The sequence below is a fragment of the Rhinolophus sinicus genome, chromosome 15, assembly GCF_057876585.1.
Source record: "Rhinolophus sinicus isolate RSI-liver-muscle chromosome 15, RSI-T2T, whole genome shotgun sequence".
In the NCBI taxonomy this organism is placed as follows: Eukaryota; Metazoa; Chordata; class Mammalia; order Chiroptera; family Rhinolophidae; genus Rhinolophus; species Rhinolophus sinicus.
The window spans coordinates 9,714,856-9,738,674 of record NC_142515.1 but is presented as its reverse complement, the minus strand read 5'-3'; the positions used below and the strand labels follow the sequence as shown (position 1 = coordinate 9,738,674).

At 45.0% G+C, this 23,819-nt stretch overlaps 1 protein-coding gene across 5 annotated transcripts in view; it reads right to left on the bottom strand.

The window, feature by feature from the left end:
• The window catches only part of RGS10 (regulator of G protein signaling 10), a 35,338-nt gene extending 23,526 nt beyond the window's left edge, over window positions 1-11,812 (bottom strand). For 2 of the 5 annotated variants that reach the window (XM_019725276.3, XM_019725278.3), the window contains exons 1-2: window positions 11,097-11,230; window positions 490-608 (exon numbers count right to left, since the gene is read on the bottom strand). In XM_019725276.3, coding sequence (XP_019580835.1) covers window positions 490-608; window positions 11,097-11,145 — 168 coding nt within the window. In that variant the 5' untranslated portion in view covers window positions 11,146-11,230. Of the gene's footprint in view, window positions 1-489; window positions 609-5,624; window positions 5,783-11,096; window positions 11,231-11,680 lie in introns of those variants that run through there. The other 3 variants (XM_074338976.2, XM_074338977.2, XM_019725280.3) reach the window with 3 other exon arrangements.
• Window positions 11,813-23,819: the final 12,007 nt, after the last annotated feature.

The following is a 23,819-nucleotide window of genomic DNA, read 5'->3' as shown; positions in this document are numbered from 1 at the left end:
CGTGTTCCTGCTAACAAACACCTGGGGTTGCTGCTGGCCAGAAAAGTTATTTCTAAGCAGCACGAACATGTCCCCCCATCCCTCAGCCTCCTCTCTGAGCTTAACTTCACTTTGCTAGCTGTTGTCCAGTCGGCCTCGTTCTGTTACAAGCCTAACACACAAGAGAACAAACCTTCACATCAGAGAGCTCCAGACCACCCCCTCCCAGGTGTCAGCGAGCTGGACAGTCTTTGTAGATTTTGCCAATGAGCACGGTACCTCTTCCCCACCCCGCCCCCTCCCATCCAGCCATACAAAACCCAGAAACAGTCTGTGTGCGCCCGCCATATTGGTCCATGACCACCTGGGAAAGCCTTTCCATCTCGGTCACCACAGGTGAGAATTCCTTATTCTCCAGACAGTGTTAACTGGCCTGTGCTCCCCCCAGCCCCCCACATCTCAATTTCTTCACGTGTCGCATCAATCCCTCCAACAATGAAAAAGGCAAACCCGAAATCTTTTCACGCCTTCTGGGTCTTCCAGCAGATTCTCCAGCGAGGCTGCCCACTTGGCTGTGCCCTTGGGGTTCTGGTGGCTGCTGCAGGAACTCCCGTCACTGTCATGGATGTCTGCAAAGCAAAGCTCAGACTGTGTATGTGGCTCCAAGATGCAGTCCTTCAAAAACATCTGCGTATAATGGTCATCGTGTCGTCATCACCACGGTGGCTAACAGATGTGAAGTTCCATGCCAGAATCTATTCAAGGCTCTTAACCCAGGGAACTCATTCTAGTCCTGACAACAATCTTATGAAGTAGATGCTACCATTTCTTCCATTTACAGGTGAGACAACCCAAGGCTTAGAGCGGTGAAAGGACATTCCCCTTACATCCTTCCCCTACCTGTCCACGGGCCAACCACAGGCAGCCCTCGGGTCCCACTCAAGCCCTCCTGCCAGGCACGGGGGTGCATCAGCGACTCCTTCCCCATCACACTTTGTGCACAGTCTTACAATTATCATGCTAGGGTGTTGTGACTATTTGCACAACTGACTCTGACTGGTCTGAAAGCTCCCATAATCTTCTTTCTTTTTTTTTTTTTTTTGGAATAAAAGGGAGGGATTTTATTCTTCTGCATCTAAGGGTTTACAAACAAGGGTGTTTCCTTTTTAAAAAGAGAAGAGACAATGCTGGCGGCCTGAGAAGAGGTCGTGGGCAGATGGGCTGGGCCAGGCCACCCCATAAATCTCTATCTTGCATCTCCAGCTGATAGCTCATTGCCTGGCACACCTATAAAAGTATGTACCAGGGCCAGGATGAAGGTGGGGAAAGGGAGACACTGGCCGCAGGTGCAAAATTTAAGGGAGTTGCCTTAAGACACTCAGGCATCAAGATAAATGATATTTTCATGCAATATTTTGAAAAATCAAAATTAATGAAAGACATTCCATAATGAAGAAAATATCAAAATTTTAAATAAAGACAGGATCACTATAACTGATTTTTTTCTTTTGCCCCAGGCTTCAATATGGCTCAGCATCACACTGTTACTATAGGTAGAGAATGAATGAATGAATGAATGAATGAATGAATGAAATGAATGAATCTATCTTTGTACCTGCACCTCTGCTACACTCTCTTACTCAAGACACCTAAAAAGCCTCTTGACTAAAGGATAGGGGACAGGGGACCTCCAACTAACACACCTGGCCACTTGCCTGAAGGAGGAAGTGACAACCCAAACATATCTCATTCTATAGAACTTGGCCCCTTCCTAGACTCAAGGAAAAACCATGGACTGTCACTTTGGAGGGGCCCAGGTTCCAAACCCAGTTTGGCCAATTCGGACTGTGTGACCACAGGCAAAATTCTGTGTGTAAAATAAAGATCACCCCTCTATCTCTCAGGTTATCAGAAGGATACAGGAGGAAGCGTGCCAGACCACCCAGAAGCTCAGAGTGGACTCTCAGCAAAAGTTAGTTCTTCTCTCCTCTTCCTTAAAATAAGGATCTGAGGGTGAACTATTTTTAGACCTAATATTGTCTTCTCAATTGCCCTTTTTTTTCCCTTCAAAGTAGAGACATTTTTCTATAAAGAAAGGTTCGAATCTAGGAGAAAAATAAGCTTGAAATTAAGAAATCAGCTAAGTGACTCACTTAAAAGGATAAATGAAAAACATCTTATAAATGATCGTCATTGCAAATAACTAGGGCACCATACAGTTTTAAAAGGTTTTTGGAGGAAAGTTGTATCAGAATACATTGGACTTTACAGTAATTCAGCTTCCAGGATCACTCATATTCTATTGGGGCACAACACATACTTTAATTTCTCAAGCAGCTGAGGCTCCGTCTCCCAGCTTCTGGGAGAACTACCTGGAATTTAGACACTGGCTGGCAGACTTGGACTAAATAAAGCAGAAGCCAGGAGCCTGGCAGAGCTTGTGTTTTAATACACATTGGTGATGGAGCACGTAAGGGAATTATTTGGGACAAATCCATTCCTTTAATTGAGAAACAAACTCACTCGAACACATCACAAATGGATCTGACGCTTCTCTAAAGTGAATCTTCAGTTCGTGGATATTAAATTAGTTCCCTGCCCTCTTTGCAAATGCTAGAGTGGCAAGCTTCTGAACACTGAGTTTCTTCCCAGTGAAGTATAAATCAAATCAAAAGGTCATTATTATGAGAAATTTCTGCAACAGGGCTCATTCCGCCAAGCATTTCACCAATTTACTCTTCTGTTCTTTACCGGGAGAATACAGTTTGACAGCTGACTCCATTTCCCCAGCAGAGCTTCTCTTAAGGAAATAAATGTAGGGACAACAAGTTCGCTGTTCCAGGAACAATTCTGAGGCAGCTGCAAACTTCTCTTGCCATTGCAGACCCACTGACTGGCCCATACGTTTTCAACCTTGGTCTGAAAGGATTCCAAAACTGTTGACATCCTTTACAATCATAAACCAAACCACATTTTGGTTTTCACTGTCGCTCTGTCATGCAAATAAATACACTGGGTAGATTTCCCATTTAGCCAAAAGAGTGCTCTGGTTAAGCAGATCTGCTCAACTGAGACCTAAGTGAGCTGGCCTCATCATCAGACAACTACCTCCCCTCACTCTTTATTTCATTCACTAATTATTTGGCATGTTAGGTTTCTGTGCCAACTTTCATTTGAACAAAAAGTTTCACAATTCAAAACCCACCAATGTGATCTTAGAGCCAGGGAAATAAAGGTCCAGAGGGTAAAATGGAACTGCTGGATGGAACCTGACTGTCTCTCCATTTTGACTAAGGCTATGTCTTTTTTTTTCCTTTCTCATTCCTTCTTAATTGCTATTGATATAGATAGATAGCTCTGGATAGATCAGCATCTGCCTACTCCATTCACTTAATGGTGTCTCTCTTTTCCAAGTCATTATCTCCAGCCTCCAATGAGACTGAGCAGAGGCCACTCCAACAAGCACTACCCTAGAGATTGCCCTTTACCTCGGGGCATTTCCATTACTCAGGATCTGTCTCCTGCGCAGGAGATGTCCGCTTTTTGCTGATGTATGTAAGTCAGGGTGTCCTAAGCCATGTCAGTTCACTTTAAATGTTATAATCAGCCCAATACTGTGTATGAGAAAGAAATAACCTTTCTCCATAGCAAACAGCTTTACTTCTGAACTTCAGTTTATTCTAAACCTAAGAATAAAGCAAAACATAGTGTTCACAGTTTCCCAACTCATGGCACTTGGAGCCACAGAGATCCCATATATTTATTTTCTCTTTTCATAGATAAAAGTTTCCGTTTTAGATGGATTACACAAGAAGGTAGTTTGGAATGCACAGGTGGGAAAAAAGTTACTCACGTTTTTCTTGCAGCTTTAACATCACTCAAGCTCGTAAGGAGTTGGTGATAACATTAGTTTGTTTTTATTTCATCTAGCTCTGTTTACTTTTGTTGTTGTGCAGTTCAACTGTCAAACATTTTTGCAATGACAAAAAATGTTATCGTGCCTCCTGGACTCTTGAAAGATTTTAGATCTTTAGATTTTTGCAGGCACAATACTTATTTTTCAATAAACTTGTCTTCAGATTAGTCTATCATTAGCTAATAATAAACACACTTGTTTACAACGTGCTGGGTACTGTTCTGAGCTTTTTACATGGGTTAAATCATTCAGTTCTCACGAGGACCCTCTGATGTGGCTAATATCCCCACTTCACAGGTGAGGAAACTGAGGTACAGTAACTTGCAAGGGTGGTCCAGCTTAGGAAATGGGGAATCATGGTCCAAGCCTAGGCAGTCCTGCTCCAGAGAGCTCTACTGCCGTATTTATTTCTGTTATTTGCTGATCGTTACACTCAGAGGCCGGAACACACCAGCCTTGAAGAGAAAGATAACAATTACGCTGTGGGAAAAGACTGAGAAAACTGGGTAAGAGTCCAGTTCCATGCAAACAAAAACTCCTATAAGACTGGGCCAGAATCATCCAGCATGCAAACACATGTACACACACTTTCCATTTACATGTATGCTGTTCTAGGTGGTTTCTGGCTTCAATAAAAGCCATTATTTCAAAGACGGTGCAGTATCTCGGCGCAGATGGCTGAGGCTGGGTGCTCACAGCATATTGCATAATGCATTATTCATAGATTCTATGATGTCATATCTATCAGAGATGTTCTCCACACATTAATTCCTTGGAAATCCGTACTCAAAAGGCATCTGTAACACTTATCAGAACTGAATGCTTGCAACATGGATTCCTGCTAGTAGTCTGCAGGAAGGTCTGGACGACGGGTCCTGCATTGACAATTTCCCCAACTCAAATAACATTTCAATAAAATCAATATCCAGCTTCCTCAACAACAGAATCAACTTACATCGTCAAAAGCTCTGTCCTAAGTACCCCAAAACTCACAGCATATTTTTAAAAGCAAACTAAACATTCAAGGCCAGGAAAAGGCAGAAATGTTAACCCTAAATTCTAAAGTGGTTTGGGACAACCCACACACACACACTTACACATGCACACACACACACACAACACTTCCCATACTTCTTTAAAATACTCAAGGAAAGTGCACACCCCACCAAACGTATTTAAATCCTGTTACCTATATCACATCAAACAATTAAAGAAAAAAAGTCATCCCAACTTAGAAGCAGTGAATCCGTTTGTTAAAACTGGAGATCTATGTAAGGCTCCAGAGAAACTGGGTCATGGAAACACTCTATCTTGTATCTAAATATCTCTTAAGTGTTTATCGGCTCCAGTATCTAGCTTCTGAGAATAACTACCCGTCAAGCATGCAATTCCCTGGGTAGGGAGGTTTGCATGAACTGCCACTAGCAGAAAATAATAATAAAAATTGAAAAGTTTTAAAATAATCATAATAATAGCAAACCTCAAAGAGCAGAGCAGACCAACAGTTTGAAGAGGGTTGGGTTGGCTCGGCTCAGAAACGGCATCATGGCAGTTTTCACACGAAGTCTGAGGCCGCAGAGAAAGCCAAATACTCAGGCTGTGCCCCGAAAGGTCGCCTGCACCTGTGTCTGTACACCACACCCCCGCCAGCGCCTACTCTGCCCCACCATTGCCCCAGCGATGGGCGAGCTGAGGACATCTGCCACAGGGGGTGGGGACCATTCCTTACGTTCCATGTTCTGGGGTCCACCAGGGTGGGGGGAGGACGCAGCCCCAAAATCCACTGCCTTCTGAGAGACACTTTGGGCGAGACAGGCCGGGGGCTGCAGGGCTCCCAAGCACCGTTGGGTCCGAAGGAAAAACAAGCCTCAACATCCTCTTTTGAGTGGACTAAACAACAGATGGCCACTGTTTCTAGTTTCTACCAGCGGGGAAGGAAATAAGAACGCTGCACTGTTATTTGTAGCCTCCCTAGAATTCTCACTTTCTAGGCAAAGGCCCAGAAAAAATAAAACTACCCAGGAGCCCTACCCTGGAGGTGAAAGCGAAGACCCTGTCATTATTTTTTTTTTTCACTTTCCAGAAGCCCTCGTGCTTCCTCTGGGATGTGACATTTCTGCATAAATGTGCCCTCACTCTCCTACTCTGTGTCACTCTCCCCTGACCCCTACAACGAGGCAAATAAGTGACATTTTCCCTCCATCACAGTCAGGTAGACTGCATTTCTCGAAAGTAAGAGGTGTGTCTTCCTCAGGGTCAGTTGTGTCTGGCACTCACGTGTAGATGTGCATTCATAAATGACTTCTGAGGCGGAGAGGAGGACGACAGCTGTAAAAATAGCTGGCATTTACTGGGCACTTACTAGATCCCATCTCAACTTCACAACAGCCCTTGGAGATCAGGTCCATTGTTGGCCCATTGTACAGATGAGGACACTGAGGCACAAAAAAGTTAAACAACTTGCTCCAAAGGAGCAAGCAAGGAAGTAGACGAGGTAGGATTCAACCTGAGGTTGTCTGGCTAGAAAGCCTGGAAAGGGAAGGGCAGTGAAAGTTGCAAAAAATGAAAGACGGGCCCTTTTTCTCACAGAACTTAAAATTAATTGAGAAGATGAGACCAGGAGATCCCAGGTGGCCGTCTGCCCACAATGCCACAGACGGGCATGAAGTTTTCTTCACTGGTCCATGGGGAAATGAGACTAAGAATAAGGAAATAGTTACCAAGTGAGCTGTGTTGATAGAGTAAGGACAGTCTGGGGTTTTTTTGTTTGTTTGCTTGTTTGTTTTTAATAGCCAATTCTATTTATTTACATAGTACAAAATTCAAAAGATACAAAAGGGAGCACAGTGGAACAGGTCTTTCTCTTACCTCTGTCCCTCAGTTACCCACTTCTTCTCCCTATTAGAAGATTCTTGTGTATCAGGATAGTTCTTTACATGACATTATATCTTTCCGACTATTTGGGTGTTAAAACATCCTTGCGTTTGTGGAATGATAAAGATGGTGAATGATGGCTTTGTCTGTTTTTAATGTCCTGCCTGGAAAAAGGAAGAAAGTAAAAAAAGAAAGAAGGAAGGAAGGCAGGCAGGGAGGGAGGGAGGGAAGGAAAGAGCAAAGTCGTATGCTCCATATTCCTTCTCTAAATATATTTTAACAAGATGATTAAATAGGCACTGTGTGAGGTTGGTCAGGTAGCTCTGCACTTGGCTCGCAGATCTGAGTTCTCTGCTCTGTCCCTTCCGAAATGGGCAGCTCCAGACAAGTCCCTGCCCTAGGCGGCCTCTGCAGCTGTCCAGGGAGAGATGAAATGGACAGACTGCATTTCAGGGGTAGGGAGGGTGCGAGGCAGGAGGCCTGGAAGAGCGGGCCTGTTGGAGAAGGGAGACCCAGCTTTGGAAGACGATGAAGGACAGACAACACCCTCGCGAGCAAAGGCACAGAGGTGGGAATGTCCAGTCACCCAGGGGCAGACTGGAGAGCAGGGGGGAACGGGACTGGGCAGGCCAGATCAGAGGTCTCTGAGCACCCCGCAGGAGAGAGAGAAAAGCTGACCCACAGGCACTGAGCAGGGCCCTTGAGAGAAGGGAACTTGCTTGGAAGGGAAACTTGTCCCCGGAAGTCCGCAAGGGACTGTGTCACTCCTGTGGACGCCTCCTGACAGCTCTTATCGAGGAGCTGCTGTTGTTGCCTGCCTGGCCCCCTCAGCTCCCACAGCCGTCCCTCCAGCAGCTGCTGTGGAGAGCTATCTAGGGGAAGCAGAAGAAACTGGTCAGAGTAAATTTAGTTACAATTTAAACAGCAAGTTCCCAGAACGCAGCATCAGGGGGCCGAGGGGATTACTCAACCCCAAGGGGGAAGTGACTCAGTTCACCCCGGAAGCTCCAGGAAATGGGCATCTGCCTAAGTTTCCAAAATTCCTAACAGGGAGGAAAGGAGACATCAGTTCAAATACAGTCAATGAAGGTAAATACAGCATCTTTGGCACCTCCACGCACTAGTCTACAGGCTGCCAATGGTGATGCTCAGAGATGTCACCACAGACTCAGCTGGCTGTGGCCTGACCACACCGGAATAAAAAGACACCCCTAGGCCCAGCCCTCCCACTATCTCTGTCCCTGCTCTTCTCTCCCTGAACCTGCAGGAGGGGGCCAGTGACATTCTGCAGGGAAAGTTTCCCCAGAGGCCAAGACACTCTGTGGCTGGATTGTTAAAACAAAGACATTAAATTGCTATGTCAACTGTCAGCTTTAAATAAAAACTTAAGCCCAGCAATAAATCTGAAACTGGTCCCAAAGGTTTAATGGGATAATGTATAACAGGCCCCAGAGGGAGGGCCCAGGCCTGGCTGGCAGGGTGGGAATTTCCCTGATAGTCACAGCGGGTAGAGGGCTGTGGTTTTTCAACTAAGCAGCATTGCCGTTACCCTCAACGGTGCAGGCCGTCATGACAGGGGCAGGGTGGGTGGGCAGAATCCTTCAGGGGGTCCTTGCATTTCAGTGGGGCGCTGTGGAAATGCAGCCCACTCTCCCTTCCACCTCAGTCCCCAAGATTGAATGGAAGGGTCCCGGGCATGGCCCAGAAAGCTGCATTTTATCAAGTTCCTCCCTCCTTTACTCCAAGTGGTTGGTGAACACACTTTGAGAAACCTCAGAAAGGAGACTAAGGGAATCACACTTGGAACCTTGGAATTAGGGGTTGGGAACGCCAAACCCTCAGCGTAAAAACATTGTCTCCAATATGATTTTGCTGAAATGCAGGAAAAGTCTAGAGTACAAGGCACCAAAAGACAGGACTGCAGCCAGGTCCAAAACAGGTCCAGCAGGGGCGGGTCCTGCTTTTCTGGGGCCGGAAGCTTACACAATTTGGAGAGTTACTTTAGGAAAATTCATTTAAAATCACCCCCCCACACACAAAACAAAACAAAACAAAACAAAACAAACAGTACAGGTCCCATGGATCACTTGGCTGGCTTCTTAGTACCTCCGCCTCGCCTGGGGGCCCACATCCCCCCGGTTCTCACTCAGTTCCTTCTTTTCCTGTTGCTGAGTAGTGATCACCAAACTGGCAGAGGCTCATTGGTCCTTCCCCATCAGAGGGGTAGACTTTAAACCTAAAAATTGTAAGGAAATTGGGCTCTTGGATGCCAGGCATCCAATACAAACCCATGATTTTTACCTGCTGATCTATCAGTGCCCTAACCAGATTTCAGCAGTCTTAAAATTTGTTGCCCTGAAAAAGGTACATCCCACTGGTGTCCCTAAAACTGTCCCCAGTCTTTCTGAGGTACAACCTGCCCACATGCAACAGTACCCTAAAACCATGTCTGTACCATAATTCGGTTGCTTTGTTTGGAAGATTTCAACCCCAAAATGATGCAAAGCAATGAATAACCTGTACAGGGGTGTTCACAGCAGCTTTATGATAATAGAAAAAGGGGGAAAGAAAACAGCTAGCTAACCATTACTCACTTATTATGTGCCAGGCATTGTACTAGGGATGTCATATGTCTTAGTGTATGTAATCCTACAACTCTATGAAACCCAATTTACAGATGGGGAAACTGATGCAGATGTGTACTGGTAAAGCAGCTCTCCTAGGGGGGAAATAAAAAGCTTGACTTTTAGCATTTGCTGATTTCCATGGCATAAATATTCAATGATAGCCAATTTCAGGCTAGGGATGGTTTAGCACCAGCGCCAAATTTCCCGATAATTTAGCAGTTGGCTCAGAGGTCAAGTAACTTGCCCACGGTTGCTGAAGGATAGAGTGGAAACCAGGAGTTTAACTACACAGTACAGGCTCTGACCACCACTCCACAGGTCTGGGACTATCCAACAATGGGAAACGGCTGAAATGAACACCCATAAGAGACTGCTTTGACCTACAGGCAACAAAGTAAGGTTTACATGACAACTAACACTTACAATAACCCTATGAAGTTCTACTTTGTTGGGGTTGTCCTAAATATTAAATGCAATGATTTGCATAACTTGATAGATGGAAAACCAGCTCCCATTAAGTCCTCAAAGAAGGGTAGCTATGATTATTCCATTCTGGAGATCCGTATTCTGCACAGACAGACGGGTTCCCCTGCTCCTAAGTGGTGCAGATTCTGGACCCAGCCAGTCTGGTTCCAGGCCATCCTACTAACCACAATGCCCCTGATAAAATATGATATTAGATGAAAAGAGGGTCGGGACCAATGAGTACAGACCCTTGCTATGCAAAAGTGACTCTTGGAGTGCGAGGCCGCAGAAAAGCCTCTGAACTCCAGAGTCAGGCAAACCTGCGTTTGAAAGATTCCCCATCACATAAGCTACTGTGTGATCTGGGGCAAGTTACCTGACAAATCCCGCTCCCTCCCCTGTGAAGTGGCCATAGAAATACCTGTCCTATGAGGTTGTCCTAAGGGTGAAGGGAAAATTCACAGACCGGGGTGTGAACACAGACCTGGGCCACACTAAGCGCTCAAAAAGGTGTAGCTATCATTACGAACAAAAAGGTTGCAATTAAGGGTATGGTTTCAGCTCCACCGTGGGTTTGTTTTTGTCCTATCAGGTAGCCCCAAATTGTGGCTCAGGCTGGCTCAGAGTGACAGCCAAGCCGAATCCTGTGTAATGTCAGCGATTCCCTGCCGCAAACTACAGAGGTGCCCTTCTCCACCCTGGTGTTCACGTTCACTCGCGGCCCAACTCGGCTCCATGGTGCAGAACTGAGGGCGCCCGGCAGCCCAGGCCCTGATGCCCAGTCGAATGCGGGGGACCCAGCCGAGCCTCCTCCGCACGCCACGCACGCATCTTTCGCACCAACGCTCTCAGCGCAGGCAGAGAACTCCAGAACTGGGGGGACCCGCGCGCCGTTCTGCTTTCGAAATCTACAGTTCACGCTAACTGCAAAGTTTGGGGGTATTTTGGATCTCCTTTTTCTCCCAGACAATCACTAAAAATAAAACTGCGGTTGTTCCTCCTTTCAGCCAAACTTCCTCCCCCGTGCGCCTCTCAAGGCTCTGCGCTCCAGTCGCGGCTGGAACCGCAGTGATGCTGGACGGCGCAGGGAGAAGTGGCGCGGTCAGCCAAGGTTGTCGTCTGTCGTCGGGGCGACATCGCTGAGCCGCGCCCGAGCACAGGCGGGAGGGAAGGATGCCCGGACCGCTCCTCGCGGCGCCCGGGGCCCCAGCCCGCAAGTCCCCGGGGCCGCTTACCTGACGGCGGTCGCTTCCTGCTGAGTCGGCTCACCGCGCGGTTGAACATCGCGGCGGGCGCCCGGGGGAGGAAAGAGGCGCAGGCGGGCGGCGCTGCAGCGGAGCCGGAGGAAGGCGAGGAGGAGCAGGCCGAGGAGGGGAGGAGCCGGATCAGCGCCGCCCCGGCGCGCCCGGCCCCCGCCCTGCTGCCCTCCCCACCAGACGCCGCGTGGCGCGCTCAGCGAGCCCTGCCCGCCCACCCTGCGGGGGCCCCCGCGGTCCCGCCCCGGGTGCCCGGACGGGTCGGGATGGTCCCAAGAGACTTCCAAACGCCGCCGCGGTCCGGTGCGGGGGATGCATCGCGCTCTCCCAGAAAGAGCCCGCGCCGCCCAGGACTTAGGAACCTTGCCCGGGAGGTTCGCGCGTCTCGGGGCCCCTCGCCGCTCCAGGGAGAGCGGCAGATGCCGCTCTGGGCCCCGCCCGTCCGGCTCTGTCCCTCCCAGTCCCGCCCGCTCCCTGCAGCCCGAGAAACGGGCACGGCGCCGCGGGTGTACGGCGCTGCTGGGCTTCGCGCGCCTTCACCGAGCGCGGGGGCCGGGGGTCACCTCGGAGTTCACAGACCGGGAAGCCACGGGCTCGCGATTCTGCAAAACCCGGGCGCAGCCCAAGGCCTTCTCTTCCTTGCCCGGGGCATCCAGGATCCCAGCGCTCCCGGACCTGCCCGCCCCGCGACTCCGTGGGCGCTGGCCCTTCCCACCGCGGCGAACGCCAGTGGGGGCGTCGCCAGGGTCGTGAAGGCACTACCCGCGAGCGGAGCCGCCGCGGGTGGGCGCCCTCTGCCCTCGGCCTTGAGGCTCCAGAGGCGGACCTCGGGGGGATTCTGTAGGAACCTTATGGGTTCCAGCGAAGAGCGATGCCTCTGCCCCGCACACAGGCTGGCGGGGACACTTCTCTAACTTTGAGGACACGTGGCGTACCTTCCGGAAGGGCCTTTGCGCTCAGCGCTCGACAGCGCTACGGTTCTGATTTCTCCTCTCCCGCCGCCAGTCAGTCACCTGCTCAGCCCCGCCCGCCTCACTCCCCACTCTATTATCTCATTTTCTTCTGAAAAACAGCCCAAGAAGGGATGTCATTAGCCCCACTTTCTTGAGCATTTGCTTTGCGAGGAATTGTCTTTCTGGCGAGTCCTATTTTTTTCTCCTTGTGTATCTGGCTTTGTCTCTAAATTGGTCTTTATTTTTAGCTGTACTAATTGTTGTTTTTCTAAACCGATCCCCCGTCGTTGGCCCCCCTCCTCCCATCCTTTTGCAGTATTTTCACTAGTTGGCACTTTCTTTCATATCTTCTATTCTGAGCTTCCCGTTCCGCTAATTTTTCCTCCCTCCCGCTCCCCACGCTGTTAGTCCCAGTCCCACCCCATCTCTGGCCTGCGATCGCTTCTCATTGCTCTCCACACGCTGCTCCTCTCAGAGCCGTTCCTCGGAGTATTTCTAAATTCTTTACCCCTCTGCTGCGGGGAGAGGCTTTTCCGGATCATAAAGGTTACAGGGGTTTTCAGCTGCAACTCGAGGAGACCCCCGTGATTAGGAGCCGGGTCAGAACCCAGCCGAAAGCTCCATATAAAAAAAGTCTCCTGCTGTCGGCCCCCACGGGGAATCAAGCCTCCACTCCGTCGTAATGGGATCAAGATGTGATATTTCGGCTACAGGCAACAGTTTCACCTTCTGTAAGAGTCAGACTTTTAAACTCTGGCAGAGTCCTGGATCCAGACGAGGTCGCTGCATTCTTATAACAATGACAGGGGAATTTGTGCGGCACCCCTCCCCCCAAAATTGCAAGTAATCGTAACCCGGGGACTAAGGAGGAGGCACAATGGGCGAAGAGTTTGGCGTAGCTAATTGTTATGCGGGTTGCCAGGTCCACTCCTGCCGCCCTGGACAAAACCCTATGTGGCCTGCGACATCCTTATGAGTCTCACCTGAGCTAGATAGAAAGAGGCCAGGACTTTCTGAAATAAAGTGAAAACAGAACAGCCTCAAATCACTTTTACTGTCCCGTTAGCATATCAGATAGTAAGTATAAAAATAAAGGCCCATGGTGAAGGTTTAATGTATACGGTTTAAAAATTGTTTCAGGACAGGCAAAGACTGTCCTGAAATTGCTGTAAGTATCTGTTTTATTATGTCTAGAGATCTAAGAGCCAGTTTTCAGCGTGCACTGTCTAAAAGACCAAGTATAAAAGTATAGAATCTCACTGTTCCTCAGGCTTGCCAAAAGAAAACACACACACAGCACGATTCAGTTCAGCCTGTTTTTCACATGAGCTGAAGATGCCTGCCCTACAGAGCATCACTCACTCTGTAGCTCATCTCAAGCCTTCACAAACACCGCAGCCAGTCTGGGCAAGAAGAGAACAAGGACTTTGGCTCCTTCCTACCCCTGTTGGTCTCACCTTTGGTTGAACAACCGTCTTTCAGACCAGGCAAGGAACGAGAGACCAAGATGTCTTCTGGTAAAGCAGAATTTCAGAGACCATAGACTTTAGAGTTCAGTATTTCTTATTCTACTCAGAAACTTTTAAAAATGGGTAAGCTGGGAATAGATTATAGAGTCTCTTATAATAAAATATATTTTCAATTCTCTTGTAAAGACTCTTCTAATCCATTTGGGGGCAGGTGAGATATAATACAATAAGTAAATAAATCAATGTCTGACGTAAGAGATCTGGATACCCATCCTGGCTGTTGCAGACCAGCGGTCCCCAAACAGCCTCATAGCCTCATAGGATTGGACAAGGAGAGGTTGCCACCTACATTCTGAGGGTGTGGCATTCACTCTCAATAAACAAGAGAGCACCTGGCAAGGTGCCCAGCACATGTAGGCACACAAAATTTACTGGAATCTGAATTACTCTTCTTCTCCCTACAGTGCTGTTTTAACAAACAATAAACTTTAGCCTTAAGTGGCATTCTTAAAAGCAACTACAGAAAGTCGGCAGGGTTCGTAACAGTGATGTGACTGACACACGCAGTGAAGGATGGAAAGTAAATTGCTACTTCTCTGGAAGGCAAGCGAGGCAGATGTGTTAAGATGCATATTTGGCAACATGTATAAGAACCTTCAAAATGTTTATACCCATTGGACCAGTGAATAATTCTACAACTGGTAATTTATGCCAAAGAAAAAATAAGAGCTGCAAAGATTTATGTGCAAAGTTGAACATCATAATACTTCTTGTGTCAGTGCTATTTATGGTAACTATAAAAACCCATTGATGGAATTATTAAGTTATAGTAGTCTATTCTTATTTAGTTGTAAGAATTGTGTAAAGAATATTTGGTGATATGGGAACATGCTTACGATGAAGCTTTCATTGCAAAAACCAGGATACAAATACAGAGAAACATTTCTGTCAGGGAGGGGAGAAAATACAGTAGATTTATGTATAGAAAGCTTGCGAGAAACTATACCAAAATGTTACTAGTACAGGCATACATTTTATTGTGCTTTGCTTCACTGCGCATTATAGATGTATGTTTTTTAAGATTGAAGATAAGACTCTCCACCAGCAAAAAGATTATGATTCACTTTGTTGTAATATTCACGTTATTGTGGTGGTCTGAAACCGGACCCACAATAGCTCTGAGGTCTGTCTGTATTTATCTCCAGATGATGGGATAATGGTTGAGTTTAATTTTCATTATTATGTTTTCCTGTTTGGAAAAAGTTCTGTAGTGTATATACTTTTAAATCAGGAAGAGGAGAATCGGTAGTTGGAAACGAGTCAAAATTTCTGCTGGGTTTCATCTATAAATATTTAAACCCACATTTTCCAATATTAGTTTTGCTTTCTTTAAACTCTTAATTTCCCATGGAAGGAGCAAACAGACACGATTGCCTTTCCCATCTTTGATCTCCCTTGCAATTCAAGTCACACATTCATTCCATATCACAGCTGGAGGGGGCCTTGGAGATGAGCATATTATCCCGTAGATCAGGAAATTGAGGCCCAGACAGCTTTAGCCAGAATGTGACCTGAAGTGATATTTCCTCAGTCACAGGCAGTGGTCTTCCTGACATATGGCATTCTGTCTTGTGCCATGTTGCATCCACAGAGAGGCACCTAAAAAGGAAGACCTTTATGTGCATTTTAGATTATATTGGGATGCCTGCTAAGCAAGGCAGATCAGTTATATTGGTATGCAGCCAGACTTGTATTTCTCCAATCTCAAAACAAAAACAAAACTCCTCTATTGCCCTATCAGCACAGAACTTTTCAGCAGAGTGTCTCACATGCGTTGTCTGTACCCACTGTGTCCCATTCATCTCCTCCCACCTTCCTAAACTCTCTCTGGTCTGACTCCCATCCACATCACCCCAGTGAACTGCTCTTGCAAGGTCATGATGACTTCCGCCTTGGGAAACCTGACGGTCCCTTCTGACTCCGTCTTACTGGACCCACTGTCAGGAGTGACCCTGTCGATCCTCCCTCCCTCTTGAACCACTTTCTTCCTTTGATGTCTCCTGGTTTTCCCTCTGTCACATTTGCTTTTCCCACTGCCACCTCCCTTTCCTCTTCAATGCAATGTCCACACACTTAGTCTGTGGATCTCCTCTCTTCTCTTGTACATGTACTCCTTTGACCATCTTATCAAGCCATGTGGATTTTAATACCACTTCTTAAAAAACAGACATTATTTTTGTAGAGCAGTTTTAGGTTCACAGCAAGATTAAACAGAAAGTACAGAGGTCTCCCATATATGCCCCCGTATCAACCTTCCTCACCCGAGGCTACTTTTGTTACAACTGACGACCCCACGTGACACATCATTATCACCCAAAGTCCCATATCAAATACCGTTTTTATACCACAGAACTCCCACATTCATATCTTCAGCCTGGGCCTCCCTGCTCGACATCTCCTCTTGGTCACCTCGTAAGACATCTCAAACTGACTGTGTCCAAATGGGACCCTCCTCTTCCTGCCCTCACCTGCCCCACCTGCAGCCTTCCTGTCTCAATGAAAGGCAACTCTACCTTCCAGTTGCTCAGACCAGTTACGTTGGAATCATTCCTGATCATCCTTTTCCCCACAGCTCGCATCTAATCCACAAGTAATCCTGCAGCTTCTACTTTCAAACTGAACCCAGAAGCCCACGCTCCCACCATCTCCATCTCCACGCCCATCACCCTCATTCACGCTGCCTGGATGAGGGCAGCAGCCTGCGCCCAGGGCGCCCTGCCTCCACCTCACTGTCATCTGTTCTAAACACAGCAGCCAGAATGATCGTTTCGAAACAAGGGGAGTCTCACCATATCAACCCTCTGCTCTACACTCTGCACGGGGGCTCCCCATGTTGCCCCAAAACAAAGCCCAAGACCTTATAAAGACTGATGAGACCTGCATTTTCCCCTGACTGCCTTTCCCACTCCCCACCTTGCTTGTCTGTGCCTGCCAGCCTTGGCACTGGCTTTAATACTGCACCTGGGTGCGTGCATGCTGCATGCACACAGCCTCAGTTTCTTCAGGTCTTTTTATCCAAATGTCATCCCATCTGTGTTTAACTTGGCAACCCCCCCCCTCTTGCCCCGTTTTCCTCCATCCCTCCCATACGTTTCTGCATAGCACGTATCACCTCCTACCACAGTATATGTTGCTTTGTACGTGTGTCGTCTGTTTCTCCGTGCAGTCCCTACTTCCATCCTACCTTCCACTCTCCCTGGAATCTAAGCTTTGCTGTCCCAGCACCTAGAAGAGTGCCTGTCATACAGTAAGCACTCAACAAAAATGTATTAATGATCAAACGAAGAAATACGTGTCTCCTCTCTCCCAAAACTCCACTAGGATAACAGGAAAGACATTAAAAATAAGGTGTATTTTAAAAATAAGGTATAGACCCACCTGGGCAAAGTGTATGGGAAAAAGAAGCGATAACGGAGATTTCAACCAACAGTGGTTGGAAAGTGGTCTGTGTAAGGCCTCAGGCGACCTGCCACCCCACCCCAGAAAACCAGAAATCATTGTGGGAAATATCTGTAGGCACAGAGGGGTCTTGGGGACCCCTGGCTGAGCTGACGCGCAGATGAGGCCCTGGGCTTTACAAGGAGAGCTGAGTGAAGGTCTGCGTCTCGAACTGTGAGGCTTCTTCCCTTCCCTGCACCCAGAAGGCCAGCAGCCAGTTGTCCTAGAAAAATTTAATCTCTCTCTCCAAAGAAATAAACAAAACATGATAGATATTAACATTTAGGATTCCCCAAAGCTAGCACACCTAACTAAATACAGAGAAATACACTGTCCACAGGCCTCTTTCACACGTACAGCTTCCAAGAGCTTTTGACCCTCCCTCTCAAAGATGAGAGAGATTCAAGGATCACAGCCATTTCAGGAATGCCTCCAGCATGAGACAGAGACAGAGACAGAGAGAGAGAGAGAAATCACAACAAACGGAAGGTAAGAATTCAGGAGAAAGACAGGAGAGTAGAATAAATCTTTTTTAAAACTGTAATTATCTTAGAGAGAGAGAAGTTATTGCATCCATAAAACAAGAAAGACAGCGTGGAATATAAAAATAAAGTGGCAACAAAACATTTCAAAAAAGGGGTTGGAAGAAAAAGTTAGGAAAATCTCCTAAAAATTAGGATAATGAAGACATGTACAATAGGAGAGAGAGAAAAAAAATTGGAGAATCAGTCCAAGTAATGGGAGTTCCAGAAAGACATTACAGAGAAAACAGCGGGGAGGATATTAAAGCTATGATTCAAGAAAATTGCCCAGATTGAGGAAAACATCTCCAACTTGAAAGAGCCCATAGCGTGGGCCCAATGCCAGACCTACAACAATGTACACCAGCATGAAATTTCAAAATGTAGACAATCTCCAAAAAACTTACAAAGAGCACACTGCTGGTGGGAACATAAGATGGTGCAACCACTCTGGAAAACAGTTTGAAAGTTTCTTTAGAATTCACACACACACCTACCATATAATGCAAACGTTCCACTTCTAGGAATTTACCCAAGAAAAAATGAAAGCATAGGTCTATACAAAGACTAGTAAGTGAATGTTCATAGAATCTTTATTTGTAATATCCCTAAACTGGAAACAACCCAAATGTCCATCCACAGCTGAATGGATAAACAAATTGTGGTACGACAGAACCAATAAAAGAATAATGAGTTATTCATATATTCAACAATATGGATGAATCTCAACTATGCTCAGTGAAAAAGCCACACAAAAAGGGATACATACTGTATGATTCCATTTACATCGATTTCTAGAAAAGCAGACTAAATTATATCTGACAGAAAGTAGGTGAGTGTTGCTTGGGGATAATAGGGTGGGTTGGGGTGGTGGAAAGAATGGATTTCAAAGGGGCACAAGGAAAGTTTTGGGGTGATGGATAGGTTCATTATCTCGATTGTGGTGATGGTTAACAGGTATACGTAGGTCAAAACTTAAATTATTTTAAATCGTGGAGAAGATACCTTTATAGCATGAGCTCCCCCTTCTTCAATTCCTTCATCAAAGAGTAAAGTTTCTGCTCTGCTTTCCAAAAAAAAAAAGAAAAATCACTTTAAGTCACATACTTTATATATGTGCATTTCATTGTATGCCAATTATACCTGGAAAAAGCTGTTTGTAAAATCACCTATGAGTTGAGAATGTAAAATGCTGGAGCCCCTTTGGAAATAGTTGGGCAGTTCCTCAAAAAGTTAAACATGGAATTACCATATAACTCAGAAATTCCACTGCCACGTATCTACCCAAGCAAGAGAAATAAAAACAAATGTCCACACTAAAACTTCTACACAAATGTTCATAACTGCATTATTATTATTCTTTAAACTTTCATTTATTTTAAGTGTGTTTTTCCAGGACCCATCAGCCCCAAGTCAAGTAGTTGTTTCAATCTAGTTGTGGAGGGCGCAGCTCACAGTGGCCCATGCGGGGATCGAAATGGCAACCTTGTGGTTAAGAGCACCGTGCTCTAACCAACTGAGCTAACCGGCCGCCCCTAACTGCTTATTGATAACAGCCAAAAAGTGGAAACAACCCAAATGTCCATCAGCTGATGAACGGACAAAAAAGTGTGCTATATCCATACAACAGACTATCACTCGGCCATAAAAAGAACTGAGGTCCTGATGCCGCTACAACATGAACCTAAAAAGTATCACGTTAGATGAAAGAACACGATAGAGTATCATATATTGTACGATCACATTTATATAAAATCCAAAATAGGCAGATGTGTAGAGACACCAAGCAGATTCGTGGTTACGTAAGCCTTGAGGGCCGGGGAAAACAAGGAGTGACCGACTGTTCTATAGGTACAAGCTTTCTTTTGGGATGATGAAAAAGCCCTAAGATTATGGCAATGGTTGCACAACTCTGTAAATATACTGAAAACCATCTAACTGTGCACTTTAAATGGGTGAACTCAATGGTATACGAATTATATCTCAACAAAATTGTTTTAAAAAAGTTTAACTTACAGGATCAAAAACAGGTCACCTTCTAAGGTTCAGAAATCAGATTGTCACTGAACTTCTTGGAAAGCTACTGGAGGATACACTGCAACAAAATGAGAAAACACAAAAAGGGAGGAAAACACAGGCTCCTGGGGAAAGGGGACCCAATAAGGGAGAGAAGCAAAGCCCCCATTAGTAGGATGGGTGTGTGACAGGGTGAGGACAGCCGGTCCAGAGGGAAGCATGACAGAGAAGGTCCCAGGAGCCTTGTCTGATGAGTCAGAAGGTTTAGAAATTGTACTGAAAAGCATTTGATAAATCTGTTGCTGTTATTTGGTTAGAATTAGTGACAAGTATATAAAAAACTAAGCCACGAAAAATCAGACAATTGTTAACTCATAGAAAAAACCCAAACAGCACAAAAAAGAGAACCATAAAAATATACTACTTGTGATCAGTAATTATAGTCAATTAGTAAACACTGTCAGCCTTGATACATTTGCGGGAGGGGAATTGAGGAGAATGAAAGCAAGACAGCTAAATCCTCATCTACCATAATGGGAATTCAGCAGAAAAATTCTAAAATTGTTGCGTTAAGAAACAACCATATATATGTATATTGTTCATGATATAGGGTGGTAAACGTCTGAAGGAACAGCTGAAAATTTTCAATGGTGGCCTCTGAGGAATAAGCCTGGAAGAGGATGCTGAAAAGGAGTGTTATTTTTCATCGACTTTTACACTATTGTACACATATATATTATTCTAATGACAAAGTTTAATTTTAAAGCATTCTTACACTATTGTACACATATATATTATTCTAATGACAAAGTTTAATTTTAAAGCATTCTACTAATCACCATGTGCCTAGTGCACGACAAAAGAGGGTAAGACTTGGTGATATCACCAATAACAGTAACAGATTTCAGTGAGCACTTACTATGTGCTGGCACTGTTCTAGGAGCTGTGTTAAACACTGTTCTCATTTAACAAACCCTCAGGGGGTCTTAACTACTATTCTAGGCTACCTGTAATGGGGGCTGGAACACCAACTGCTAGTAAAGTTGTCGTCTGCATGGATTAAAAAGCACAGTCACACATATTTTCCTTTGCTCTTCACTGACCCTCGTGATAGAGGAATTTATAGATGTAGCATTTGAGTCTCAGAAGTCTGGAGAACTGCTCAGTGTCACAGGGACAAGTGACACAGTCTGGTTGGAATTCAGGCCTCTTGCCTCCTGGTGCTCTTTCCACAACTGCTTCATACCTTTCAAAAAATGATTTCAAAGGAAAGCCTTGTTCCAGGTGTCTACTTTGTGACACTGTACCCGCGTGTTATTTTTAAATGTTAGAGGAAAAAGGGTTTGGCATTTCCAAGAATCGTAACCAAGACCCTCCTTACAAAAATGTCCTCTGAAAAGAAAAAAAAAAGTGTATTTGTGTACACATACAAACTATGACCATAATACAATAACACTGTTCCTGGGCTTTTTGAATAATCGGACTGAAACACACATCTCCCACGAAGGGCGGGCCCACTCAGGGTGATCACACAGACACTCTGCCCAGGCACCAGGGCAGCCGCCACTGCTCAGACCTTGTGAAAACTTCTTTGTAATGTCACAGTCTCCTGGGTATTTCTAATAGTGAACGATAGCTTGTGGACCTAACTGATTTCTGGAAACTGCCAAAAGCTATTTGATGAAAATTGGCAGAATGAGGTGGGTGATACAGGGGTGAAACGCAGAGGTGAGGGGTATATGAGACACAGCTATAGAACCGGTGGGCCATTTTCTGGTATGGTTTATAAACCATGCCCCAAAATAACTTCAAAAAAATTGGCATTTGGGAAGAGGATTACAGATGACTACTTTTTAAGACAAACACACATTTTACATTTTTGATATGTAAAAACTGACATATTTAAAAGATTCATTTTGTAAAAGCAATAGGTTATGTTACTCAAGTTTATGGACATCATATAATACACCCACAAATGTTCATTACTGTTTAATGAAAACAATGGATATTTTGTGAACTAATCAGCCCCATAAGGCAGAATTCAATAAAAAACATTTTTTTAAATTATGTTTTTAATTGATATTTAAAAATATGGAAGTTTTAATGACTTTTATTAAAAGTCTCCTGGTTATTCATCAATGCTTACAAGCTGGTTTCTAAAACTCTTTAAAATGCTTTATAAAATCATAAAACCCAACTGAGAACTAGAAAGCAATATTCAAAAGAGAGAAGATTGATCAAAATGTTCCCATTTATGATTTCCACCTACATTTTGATCAGCCAAAAACCTCACCAAAAAGCTATTTTATACCTGTTTTACACGTAGTTGTAGAAAATAAGTCAAAAAAAAAAAGGTAGTAAACATATAAAAAATTCATCTGACAAAAATTCAGGGACAGCAAATCATTTCGTTCTTGCTTAAATTTTAGCCACATGGAAATTTTCCTGAATCACTACTTCCTAGATATATACTAACCAAGTTCTCAGAAAATGTACTTCAGCTCACAAGCTTGATATTTTTATCAGCTGTTAAAGGAATTAGTCATTATGTGAATTTTTGCACCCTAAAGGAAAAAACTCAGATTTTAAAGATACTTGGGGTGGAAAAATACATGTGTGCGTGTGTATGTATGTGTCTACACATACGAACATGTGTGTGTATATGCACATGTCTGCATGCATATCTATGCATATATACATACGTATGTTTAAATGAGTTTGCAAGCAGGCTGAACATTAGTGAGGGTCATTGGCACAGCAGCTGGATAAATGTATTTTAGAGACGGTCTCTACAGCTTACATCTCTCACAAGGAGGCATTAATTCCAGAAACTGAACCATCATCAGATCCACAGTTTGAAGCCCCAAGATGTTTTCCTAAACAGGAGTTAGGAAGCAAATAGCACAGATTTCTGGTTATCAGAATCATCAGATGATCTCCAGTGACAAACACAGGAGGACTGTTAACAGAGCTTTTCATATGCTCCCAGGCATAAATGCCACGGTACTTTCTTTAGTGACTGTCAATCCCACGCATTTACATAACAGGCTGTCAAATGCCACTTGGGATCCAGTCCATATTTTGAAGAGATTTATATGTGCAGGTAGAATGTGTTGCCAGGCACGCCTTACAGCTGCAAACACTCTTTCCTGCTGAGGCCGAGTCTGTGCTCAGCCACCACCACCCTCAACCTTTTTTAGTCAGGGTCACCAGAAAGCTCTTTCACCCTTAATATAAACAGCAGTAAATTCTCCAAGTGCAAACATACCGTTCTTGACTTTATAGGCTAAGTGGATATATGGCAGTTGAGGAATGAAGACTATATGACCTGCTCCATTTTGCAGGCACTTAGTACCCCCGCATATCACTGAGGTTGGTGATCCCCCTTATTTCTTCACGTCTAATATTTTTATGCCATTAGATTAAAAATGCCAGATTACCGTCGCCCTAAAGCAATGTGAATCAAGGGGGAATCCACTCATAAGCGATGACTGGCTGAGATTTAAACTCACTGAACATCTTAAATGCCTATGTTCTGCCATAGAAAATGGACATTTGATGGGGCAAAGAAAATGTGGAAGAGTACGGTTTCTCAAAAGGAAAAGTATTTGAGAACAGTCACCTGACAAACAGGACGCTGAGTAAATTTACACGGAGACTCATTTTCTCAGGGAGAAAATGAGAAGAATTTGAATAGTGTCAAACCTGGAAGGAAAATAGTATCTAGGCCCAAGCAGTAATGATTATCCTCTTTATTATTATTTTTGAATGTGACCCATAAGGTTAAAAAATTACATACATTATTGTGATGAAATACACAACATAAAATTGACTATCTTAGCCAATTTAAATGTCCAGTTCAGTAGGTTACATACGTTCACGTTGCTGTGAAACACATCTCCAGAACATTTTCATCTTGCAAATCTAAAACTGTACCCCTTAAAATAATTCCCACCCCTCCTCCCCCAGCCCCTGGCAACCAGTACTCTCTGTCTCTATGAGTTTGACTACATACCTCATAGATGTAGAATCACATGGTATTTGGCTTTTTGTGACTGGCTTATTCCACTTAACATGTCTTCAAGGTTCATCCAAGATGTTAGAATTTCCTCCCTTTTGAGGCTGAATATTCCCTTGTATGACTATATTTTATCTATTAATCTGCTGAGGGACATTTGGGTTGCTTCCACCTCTTGGCTATTGTGACTAGTGCTGCTATAAACATGGGTATACAAGCATCTCTCC